This window comes from Phacochoerus africanus, chromosome 13, assembly GCF_016906955.1.
Source record: "Phacochoerus africanus isolate WHEZ1 chromosome 13, ROS_Pafr_v1, whole genome shotgun sequence".
Classification (NCBI taxonomy): Eukaryota; Metazoa; Chordata; class Mammalia; order Artiodactyla; family Suidae; genus Phacochoerus; species Phacochoerus africanus.
In genome coordinates this window covers 17,789,746-17,801,519 of record NC_062556.1, presented here as the reverse complement: position 1 = coordinate 17,801,519, position 11,774 = coordinate 17,789,746, and the positions used below count along the sequence as shown (strand labels likewise).

At 37.2% G+C, this 11,774-nt stretch overlaps 1 protein-coding gene across 1 annotated transcript; it reads left to right on the top strand.

Moving 5' to 3' along the window:
* The first annotated feature begins 63 nt into the window (after window positions 1-63).
* On the top strand, window positions 64-6,155 carry KCNRG (potassium channel regulator). Its single transcript, XM_047756397.1, has 2 exons — window positions 64-944; window positions 5,290-6,155. Exons 1-2 carry the CDS (start codon window positions 361-363, stop codon window positions 5,528-5,530), a joined length of 825 nt encoding a protein of 274 aa, XP_047612353.1. The 5' UTR covers window positions 64-360; the 3' UTR covers window positions 5,531-6,155.
* Window positions 6,156-11,774: the final 5,619 nt, after the last annotated feature.

Here is an 11,774-nt window from a genome sequence, read left to right as displayed (position 1 = left end):
GAACAGTAGATTTAGATGAGGTTTTCATGAAGGATTTTTTTTTTTAAATGGGATACAGTAAAGGGATCAATGTGACACCTGTCCTCAGATATATTGGCCATTTCCCTTAACTATCCAGTTCCTCATCTTGCTTTTTCATTTTGAATACTGCAAGTTCCCAAGCAACTCTCAGATTTGTAAACATGGCTATGGATACACTATTTGCTTTACAGTAGTTACCTGGAAATCTAGGTCTGTTTGTATTTTCCCCTCCCCCACATTTCTTAATCATACTTAACTAACAGCATTTGTGGTTATAGGTGATTTATAAATTCCTAAGTGTGTCATGGTTTGTAGCCTCTAGTTTGAAGCAAAAGAAGAATGAGTACTCAGGAACTGGTCACTTTGAATGTGGGAGGAAAGATATTCACCACAAGGTCTTCAACCATAAAGCAGTTTCCTGCCTCTCGCCTGACACGAATGTTGGATGGCAGAGACCAAGAATTCAAGATGGTTGGTGGCCAGATTTTTGTGGACAGAGATGGTGTTTTATTTAGTTTCATCTTAGATTTTTTGAGAACTCACCAGCTTTTATTACCCACTGACTTTTCAGACTATCTTAGGCTTCAGAGGGAGGCTCTATTCTATGAACTTGATCCTCTGGTGGATCTCTTAAACCAAGAACACCTGCTACAGCCGAGACCTGCTCTTGTGGAGGTGCATTTCCTAAGCAGAAACACTCAAGCTTTTTTCAGGGTGTTTAGCTCTTGCTGCAAAACAATTGAGATGCTAACTGGGAGGATTACAGTGTTTGTAGAGCAAACTTTGGTGGCACCGACCTGGAGAAGTAACTCCTTCCCTCCTCAGATGACCTTACCTCCACTGCCTCCGCAGAGACCTTCTTACCATGACCTGGTATTCCACTGTGGCTCTGACAGCTCTACAGACAACCAATCGGGAATCAGGTATTTTGTACTTTGCAGCCTCTTTTCTATGCCAGTTGCTGATTTTTTTCCCTCAAAAATGAAAGTTTCTCATACTTGAAACTTTTCTTGGAAAAAATGACTACTCAAAATAATTTTGGGGGGTAACCAGTAGAGTTGGGTGGAATGACCAGATAATTATTGTCCAACTGGGATACTTTTTAGAGTGAAAGAAAGAACTGTTATGTGGGACAATGGGAATAAATCAAGATTGTCAAGGGAAAACTGGGACGATGGTCAATCAAGTTGTAGGAGGAAATGATTTTATGGATCATGTTCTATTGCTACAGAATGAGATGACTTTTTCTCCCTAAGAGATTCTTTTAGTGGCTGGCAAATAGTTAAGGCTCAACAATTTGTCTTGATTTTCTTATACTCCGTGTATCTTTGTTCTTCTGGTCCTTCTGATTTGATGACAGATTTTTTTCTCCATTCCACTTTATTTTTAAGCACCCTTAAGGACGATATATCCAATGGCAAATTTGATATACTGTTACATCTCTGGCACTCAGACAACTGAGAATATTGGGATAGGCTGTCAGTATATTAAGGAGAGTTGCTTCTGAGTCAGTTATTCACTTTCTCCCCCTGTTTTTCTTGGCTGGACCCTAGGGCTGATTTCTGCTCTACTGTCATGGACACTTTTTTCCCCTCCTTAAAAGTGTCTTAATGCTGTCTCAATATTATTTTACTAATTGTGAAAGCTAGATTTAATTTTCAGAAGGTAAAAAAAAGTCTGCATATGTTCTTTACTGATAGCATTAAAAATAAATTATACTTTTTGGGGGTAAAGGTAGATTGATGTATTTTGGGATGTTTTCTTAACTTCTGCCATAGCCATTGGGAACAATCAATGTTTGCCCCTCCTACAACATACAACGTGGCCCTGCTTATGAATTTAAGAACCCTGGGCAGTATGAGAGTTCTTATGTTTTTACACTTTATATTTCCTGCCCTTCCAAAGAGGTTGAAATGTCATTTCGGGGAATGAGATCCAGTTAAATTAACAAGCTGATTGTGAAGAAAACCTAAGACCCTATCTTTACTTCAAACTGTCTTAAGATACCTCTATACACAACTGGTGGGGCACTAACAAAAATAGAAGGGAAATTACTATTTTTTTTTAATTGTGTTTAAGATCTTTTGGGGGATCTCTTCCTAAAAAGTTAAAAACCTAAGGAAAAATAGTATCATTGATTTCAAGAAGAAACATGCACGGTAAAAAGATATCCCGGGGGAATTCCCGTTGTGGCATAGTAAGTAGTTAACGAATCCGACTAGGAACCATGAGGTTGCGGGTTCGATCCCGCCTTGCTCAGTGGGTTAAGGATCCTGCGTTGCTGTGAGCTGTGATGTAGATTGCAGACACGGCTAGGATCCGGTGTTGCTGTGTGGCTCTGGCGAAGGCCAGTGGCTATGGCTCCAATTAGACCCCTAGCCTGGGAATCTCCATATGCCGTGGAAGCGGCCCTAAAAAAGGCAAAAAGACAAAAAAAAAGATATCCTGGAAATACTAAATGCTATTTTAAAACTGCATTTGGAAAAAATGATTACAACCTTGAAAAACATTAGAAACTCAATTTGGGATATTCTTTGTGTGTACATATGACAGTAGTTTCCTCTTTGTTGTTAAGTGTTTGTGTTTTACAAATAGTAATAAGAATTTTTTCATCTTAATAAGAGAATGGCATTATATCTAAATTCCAAAATAGATAATTCCAAAATCCGAAGCTGTCTTTAAAATTGATTTTTTTTCGCATGTCACCAAATAGTATTCTTTTCAGTTGTTTGAAGTTTAGAATTTTTCCCAGCGTTTAAGTAAGTGTTTGTGATTTTTCTTTTTCTATAGTGCCAATTTCAAAGGGAAGTAGATAACCTGAATTAGATGACATTATTGGGAGTTCAGGTGATCGGATGAAAACTCCTGGTTCTAAAAGGCCCACCTTGAGTACATAACTACCTAGCTAGCAATCATTTTTATTTCTTGATCACTCCTTGGTCTGAATCTGTCCATTCAGATGTTTTCTGAAGGTGGAAAGTGGAGGAGTAAGCCTGAATGTCTCCTCAGAGTCTGGCTTATCATCCAGCTGTTCAGTATGTTCTACTAGTATGATTTATCACTCTAAGGTCTTGTTAACCTAGCAGTTTGCTCAGTTATTATCTCTCAAGTTCACAGTACTAGAAATACTTGGAGAAGGCCATTCACATGATCACATTATCAAGCTCAAGTTATGGTCATAGGATTCTAGAGTCTTTTCCAATAGCCATATTCTAGCTGACCTTTCTGTTTTAAACCAGCTCAAATGGAAAAGTGTAGTTTCCTTTTAAGTTTTTAAAATGTTTTGATTTTCTATTCCCCATTAGTTTCTTTTATCCTTTCCTTGTGCCTTGAAAGCTTTCATTTCTTAAGTTGCCCTCTTAAAGAATCAAGTGTTTTGGCCCAGTGATTTCTTGTAAGTATATTCCACTTTGTTGTCACCTACTATATACTATTTGCATCTTAATTTTGTGAGATGTTCTATAACGTTTTTTCTCTTTGATAAATATTTCTAGGCTATACAACTAAGATCTGGGGCTTGGGGGTATATAAAATGACTTACTAATGCTAAAAATGTGCTGTATTAAACATAATAAATTTTTTTGATATGTACTTTGTAGTTTTAGAATTCTTACATTTTCTTAATTTTTAAATTTTTTATTAAAATATAGTTGATATACAATGTTGCGCCAATTCTGCTGTATAGCAAAGTGACCCAATCATACGTTATATATATATGATGTTATCTTCCATCATGGTCTTTCTTATATTACCTTCCATCATGGTCTATCCCAAGAGATTTGATATAGTTCCCCATGCTATACAGTAGGACCTCATTGCTTATCCATTCTAAATGTAATAGTTTGTAATCTACTAACCCTAAACTCCCAGTCCGTCCCACTCCCCCTTGGCAACCACAAATCTGTTCTCTATGAGTCTGTTTCTGTTGATAGGTTCATTTGTGCCATATTTTAGATTCCACATATATACATGATATCATATGGTATCTGTCCTCCTCTTTCTGACTTACTTCACTTAGTATAATCTCCAGTTGTATCCATGTTGCTGTTTCATTTTATTATTAATTCTTTTCTTTGCCTAGAATAAGTTTCTAAACATGAGATACAGTAACTACTCTAATTAATTATAATTAAAAGTAAGCTAGGGATGTCCCCAAGGCTCTTTTTATTTTATGAAACCGGAAATAGTTTAGATTGCTGCCTAGAACTAATTTAAGTTAGCCTTTTCTTCACATCTCATAAACAAATGTGGGAAGACACAAAGACATAAAAATATCTTGGATGGCAGATAAAGAAGGGACAATGTAGCTATATCTTTGTGGACAAGTTATGTTGACATTGTTAAAGCAACATCTGAAAAGCTCAGGTATATTTTTCTTGAATTATGTGTATTGGTTCTATTGAGTTTTCTAGGAAATAGAAAGTTTTGTCATTTTGACTCCTGAGGGATTTCGACCCCCTAATTTGCTCTTCAACAGTGGACACTTTTTGAGAAAAACAATAAAATCTTTTTGACATCTAACATCTGCAAAATTTCACCTGAAAAAGTGCATTTGATAGGAGTAAGTCACAAAAGAAAATCTGTAATGTTGGTGCTGATAATAGGTAAAATTAGATCCAGAGGGAAAGTTGGAAATGTATCAAATGTCTACTAAAGTCATTGAATCAATTAATTAAATTGATTAAAACAATGTTTAGTAAATTGAAAACAAAACTAGAAATAGATAAATTACATTACATCAAGATTAAGCTAATTTAATTGTCTGCTCCAGAAAATAATTTCTCAATGAATATTCATCAATGTTAGTTAGCTACTTTCTATTATTTATTTATTTATTGCTTTTTTTCTTTAGGGCTGCAACTTCCATAGGGCACATGGAAGTTCCCAGGCAAGGGGTCTAATCGGAGCTGCTGCTGCCAGCCTATACCATAGCGCATGGCAATGCTGGATCCTTAACCCACTGGGCAAGGCCAGGGATAGAATCTGCATCTTCATGGATACTAGTTGGGTTCCTTACTGCTGAGCTGCAGTGGGAACTCCCCAATGTTAGCTATATTCTAAATGTGGAATTAAAATGACTGGAGATCACAGCAAGGTCTCTATTTTCAGTAGCCTGGAATTACTGATTTGGATTTATAAACGAGGCCTTTAAATCAAATCTGATCAAAAATGGTATGATGCCTTTGAGGTTATAAGTCCAATTTATGTGTTTAGTTTTGCTAGTTATTAAAGGGATGCTTTATAATTGAACATTTTTGTATGTCCTAGGTATGTTTCTATAAAACCTGATAACCGAAAACTGGCCAATGGAACAAATGTACTCGGCTTACTGATTGACACTTTATTAATGGAAGACTTCCATCTGGTCAGCACCAGAACAGTATCCTCTGAAGACAAAACTGAATGCTATAGCTTTGAAAGGATAAAAAGGTCTGAAGCTCTCACCATGAACAAAACACTGAAACCAGGGACTATCCTCATGCCACAGCAATCTGAGAAAAAGAAATGAAGTTTTCATTCTCTTTTAGAGCAAAGATAAATTGTCATTTTTTTTGGTTTTGAAATTTCACATTTAGGGATATATGTTAATCAAATAGGTACTCGGCCTAACTTTTTGGCCTTGTCCTCTACTGTGCCACCTTGGAGCAACCACACCTTACCAATACTTAAGCCACATTAAGCGCTTGCTGCTCTCTAAACACCATGCACTTGGTACTTTGATGCATGTTCCTTCTACCTTCAATGCCTCTTTCCCTTTCTCTTCTTCATGAACACTTATACAGCATTCAAGAATGGGCTATGTAATCAGACTGCTTGATTTCTAATCCCAACTCAGTCACTTAGTAGCTATACAACTTGGGCAAGTCATTATTTAATCTCTCTATGCTTCAACTTCCTCATCTATCAAATGAGGATAATAAATATCTCCCTTATGCGACAAGTGAGGCTCAAAGAAGATAATGTAAAATACTCAGTGCATTGCCTGGCACATGGTAGGCACTGAGCAACTGTCAGTAATGATGATGATGATTCTGAAGATAGGTGGCCCACTTTCAATTGCACCTCTTCCGTGAGGTCTTATTTTCCTCCTTTCCCAGGGATATTAATTAGCTCTTTTCACTACATAGACTTTTGTGCCATCATAAAAACAAATTTTTCTTTTTCTTTCTTTCTTTCTTTCTTTTTTTTTTTTTTTTTTAGGGCTGCACTTGTGGCATATAGAAGTTCCCAGGCTAGGGGTTCAGTTGGAGCTATAGCCGCCAGCCCACACCACAGCCAGAGCAACACAGGATACAAGCCTCGTCTGCGACCTACACCACAGCTCATGCAACTCCAGATTCTTAACCACTGAGCAAGGCCAGGGGTCAAACCTGTAACCTCACAGTTCCTAGTTGGATTCATCTCCACTGAGCCACAACGGGAACTACTAAAAACAAATTCTTCTCACTTGAATGTGAGCTCAATCTACTCAACAATTTTTTTTTTGTCTTTTTTTTTTTTCTAGGGCTGTACCCGTGGCACATGGAGGTTCCCAGGCTAGAGGTCTAATCCGAGCTCTAGCCACTGGCCTATGCCACAGCCACAGCAACACGGGATCCAAGCTGCGTCTGCGACCTACTCCCAGGTCACAGCAATGCCGGATCCTTAACTCACTGAGCAAGGCCAGGGACCGAACCCACAACCTCATAGTTCCTAGTCGTATTCGTTAACCACTGAGCCACGATGGGAACTCCTCCTGTTCAACAATTTTAACACCAGTATGTGTAAAGCACTGTGCTAAACATTTTGTGAGAAAAATAATACCTTTTTTACTAAGTAGTACCTACTTTGGTGAAAAGCTATAACTTCTACTAACAGTTAAAATACAAATATTGGAGTTCCCATTGTGGCTCAGTGGGTTAAGAATTCAACTAGTATCCATGAGGATGTGGGTTTGATCTCTGGCTTTGCTCAGTGGGTTAAGGATTTGGTGATGCTGCAAGCTTCAGCATAGATCACAGATGTGGCTTAGAACTGGCATTGCTGTGGCTAAGGTGTAGGCCAGCAGCTGCAGCTCCAATTCAACCCCTAGCCTGGGAACTTCCATATGCCATAGGTGCAGCTGTAAAATACATTCCTCTGACTTAGTGAGTCCTCTTGTAGGAATTCCTCTTATATATGTGTCATTTAAAATATTGGGACAGGAGTTCCTGCCATGGCACAGTGGGTTAAGAATCTGACTGAAGTGGCTAGGGTCGCTACAGAGGTGCAGGTTCAATCCCTGGCCCGGCACAGTGGTTTAAAGCATCTGGAGTTGCTGCAGCTGCAGTGTAGGTCACAGCTGTCCCACTCCCTGGTCCAGGAACTTCCATATGCTGTGGGTGTGGCCATTAAAAGAATATATATATTAGGATAAACATCTAGAAAGGGAATCATTAAATCGAAAAGCACCAAGCACTTTGCACACAGTAAGGTTAAAAACATCCAGTGCAGGCAGGAAGTCAAGTACCGTTTTAAAAAGTACAATTCATTCATTCAAAAATATCTTAAACATTTGTTGGAGACTATACTAACTTTTCAGAATTAAAATATGAGTAAGACAAAAATATTTATTCTGGAGTTCCCTTGTGGTGCAGCGGGTTAAGGATGTGGCATTGTCACTGCAGTGGCTCAGGTTGCTACTGTGGCACAGGTTTGATCCCTGGCCTGGGAACTTACACATGCTGCAGGCACCACTAAAAAAATTCTAATTCTCAAGGAACTCACAAATGAGAAAGTATATCATCATAAGAGCAAAATTAGAAATAAACTCAAAGTTCATCAACAGGGAATGGGTAAATTATAGTCCAAACAATGAAATACTGTGCAGCCTTTAAAAAGAATGCAGCAGCAGCTTACGAACTCACAAGGAAGAATTGTCAAATATTTATAAGTTGAAAAAAGTGAAGTGTAAGACAAGTATAAATTAGGAAAATATATATAACACTTTATATACAGGATATAGTTTCCATTTGTGGAAAAATATATAATACTCATATTAGATATTGGTCACCTCTGGAGAGGGAACTGAGTGAGATTTAGGTGGGGGAGGAAGACTTACTTTTCACCAGACTAGGTAGGTTTATTTCTTTAAAAAGGAAGAAAAAGCCATACCTGAAAGATTGTGTGTGTGTGTGCGTGTGTGTGTGTGTGTGTGTGTGTGTTAGAGGGACTGTTATTACATAGTATGGGCTATTATCTCATACAGACACAAATTTTATTCTATTACCCTTCCTGTAAAACCCCTACCTTTAGTAAAGAAATTTTAAAAAAATTTTTAAATTTATTATTATTATTATTGCTGTAGCATGCATGTAGGAGCTTGACATGGGATCTCAGTTCCCAGACCAGGAGTAGAACCCAGGCCACAGCAGTGCTAGTGCTGAATCCTAACCACTAGACCACCAGGGAACTGCCCAGTAAAGAAATTTTTAGTAATTACCTACAGATTTGTATAAGTTATAGGGAATAACTTTTTTAAAAATTTCCTAATAGTACCTCAAAAGGTTATATATCACGGAAAAGTGCAAGATACTTCACGATTGGTAATGTTAAGGTCAGCAACTGAAAACAAAGACCCAAATAAGAAAAAAAAGCCTTTTGACTGTTTTGTTTTTAGTGGCATTTACCCCTTTTTTACAGCAGAAGAGCCAACTTAGTTGTTTTAGTCTCTCATCTTAGTTTTGGGGATGATGTATCTGGTCTTGTTCCCTTGCTAGCATCATATTCTAAGGTACAATATTTCTACATTGCTAAGTTTTTTGCATGTATGTGATTTAACTAACTGGGTATAGTTGGCATGGTTTTATGTGTATGTATATTTATGTGTAATTCTGTATAGTGCTCTGCTGATAAGATTATTAAAAACTGATAACTGGTTAAAAGAATACTTAAGCAAAAAATATGGATCGGCAAGGAATAAGACAGGAAATGTTTAAATTGCTATTAATGTATTCTTAGTCATTCACACTTGTAGAAACTAGTTTGAAATGAGAAATAAAATGTTCTTTTTACTGAGCTAATAGAAACATTACCTATGGAAACATGTAATATACATAAACTTCATTCATTCATTCATTCAATAAATATTTATTGACGTCTACTGTGTGCCAAATACTATTCTAGACATTGGAGATACTGCAAGGAATACAACAAGGCCTTCCCTTCCAGAGCTTACTACAAACACAATTCATAACATTGACAATGGGTTTAAATTAAAATAACTTAAGTCTCTAATTAAATAGTTTTTTTAAAAATCATGGGTTCACAATACAGAGGATTTAGAAGGAGATAGATTACCAAAATTAAAAAAATATGTATGATTCATTAGGAAAAGTGTACTTTTGGAGTGGATTGAGTTTCTTTTTTCTTTTTTTGTCTTTTTAGGGCCGCACCGATGGCATATGGAGGTTCCCAGGCTAGGGGTCTGATCGGAGCTGTACCTGCCAGCCTACACCAGAGCCACAGCAACGTGGAATCGGAGCCAAGTCTGCGACCAATACCACAGCTCCGGGCAATGCAGGATCCTTAACCCACTGAGCAAGGCCAGGGATTGAACCTGCAACCTCATGGTTCCTAGTCAGATTAGTTTCTGCTGTGCCACGACGGGAACTCTGAGTTTATTTTAGTAAATATTTTAGAAATTATATCATCTGGAGCACACCTATCAAGATCATCTCAGTAAACCTCTTGTGTTCACTCCAAAATAGAGTGGGACACTGTAACTGGGAAGTCAAGATGTGCAAAAAAATTGTCTTGTTTTTTTACAAAGGGAGGCAGGTGTATAGTTGGAAGAAAACAGGAACACGTTAGATGTACCAGAGGCAAATTAAAACTCTTGCCTGCTTTAGAAAAATGACTTTAACATTTACATGGGCATCATTTAGCTTCTTGACTGAATTATCAGAAAATTATAAGAAATTATAAGATAATAACGGCAGAAGCTTGTCTTGGTCAACCAACCTGAAGACTTTGGTCTATCAAATCATATACTCCTATCAATCCATCTCATCACATACACAGGTATGTATCATCACAAAGCATGTTAAGGTTTGCCACTCTTGATACCATCAACAGTTGGGTCTCCCCTATTCTCCCACTTAGGTTTGTTTCAGCCTCGTTCCATTATCTACAGTTTCATATCTGATAAGGCACTAAAGATTTTAGCTTATTCTAGAACCTCAATAATTTAACCTTATAAGTGATTGGAAGTCCCCCCTACACAGATTTTCTGAAAAGGAGCTCTGGTTTTGAATTTTACTCTTGAATTTAATATATAAGTCATAATTACAAAGAATGCTTAGGCTATATTAAAGTTGAAATTAATTTGGGCTGCTTTCAAAATATATCTGAAATCAGGAGCCTGAAGCAATATAAAATGGTCAAGGGAAAGCAGCTTGAGAAATATATGATTTAGGAAATCGTACATTTTTTCTAATTTATCTTATGTAAAATTTACATCTGACAATCTTTATTTTATAAGTCTTTGTACTGGTTCTCTACCATAAATAATAGAAATGGCCACATTACTAGACACCTTGCTGGAATAATAAAAGACTTGTTAAGACTTCTAAATATCCAATAATTCTACTGTTATTTTTCCTCTGTGCTGGGGAAGTTGACCCTATAACAAGCACATTTAACAATGTAGAAGCCACCAAGAGGATATTTTAAAAAAGAAATTTGGGAAATTTTATTACCTTCCTGGAGCCAATGAACCCATGGAAAAACACCAATGTGACATCAAACTTAGTGTTTTAAATGTAAGTTCAAGAAATAAAGAGATGAAAATACATTACTAAAAATACATGTATTTCTAGAATATAACATCATAAAAACCATAACTACTTACCAGCTTTGTCCCAGAATTACACTTCATGAGTTATTAGGCCTTCTATTGGATTTGTTAGAGATGAAAAGTTATATACAATTTCACCAAAAGACTCAGAATCTCATCATTGGTTAGCTTAGAAAATGCCTTAATATTTATCTAAGCTATGAGATAGATCCAACCCCTGAAATATTTTAATAGACAAAAAGCTAATGGAATTCCTGCTATGGTGCAATGCGATCAGCAGTATCTCTGGTACACTAGGATGCAGGTTAGAGCCCTGGCACAGTGGGTGAAGGTTTTGGCAATGCTGTAACTGTGGTGTAGGCTGCAACTGTGGCTCAGATTTGATCCCTGGCCCAGGAACTCCACATGCAGCAGGGTGGCAAACAAAACAAAACAAAACAAAACCAACACCTTATATAATGTATGGGAAATGAGTATTAAGTATGGCACAGAATAAAAAAGTAACATGTGCCTAAGACTCATTTAACCACGTAGAGCTTTCTATACCTTCAGATTTCATGCCAACATCTCAAATCCAGAGATCATTGTTTTAGAGTAGTTTTTTCACTCTATCAGTTCAGTAAAACATACAACTACCAAATGTCTCTATTTCATGTTACTTTCCTCATTTCACACCCTGGTAAGAATTTGAATTCTTTGGGTTCTCAAGCTTGAAGCCAAGTAAGAGAGGTTTATCTTTCACCCTTTTTGTAATCAGAGACCTCAAGATAGTCTGGCTGCCTGTGTGAAGTTCCATGAGTTCTCTTAAAACGAGGCCTGGGATTGGGTTTTTTTGGGTTTTTGTTTGTTTGTTTGTTTGTTTGTTTGTTTTGTCTTTTCAGGGCTGCACCTGCAGCATATGGAGGTTCCTAGGCTAGGGGTCGAATTGGAGCTGCAG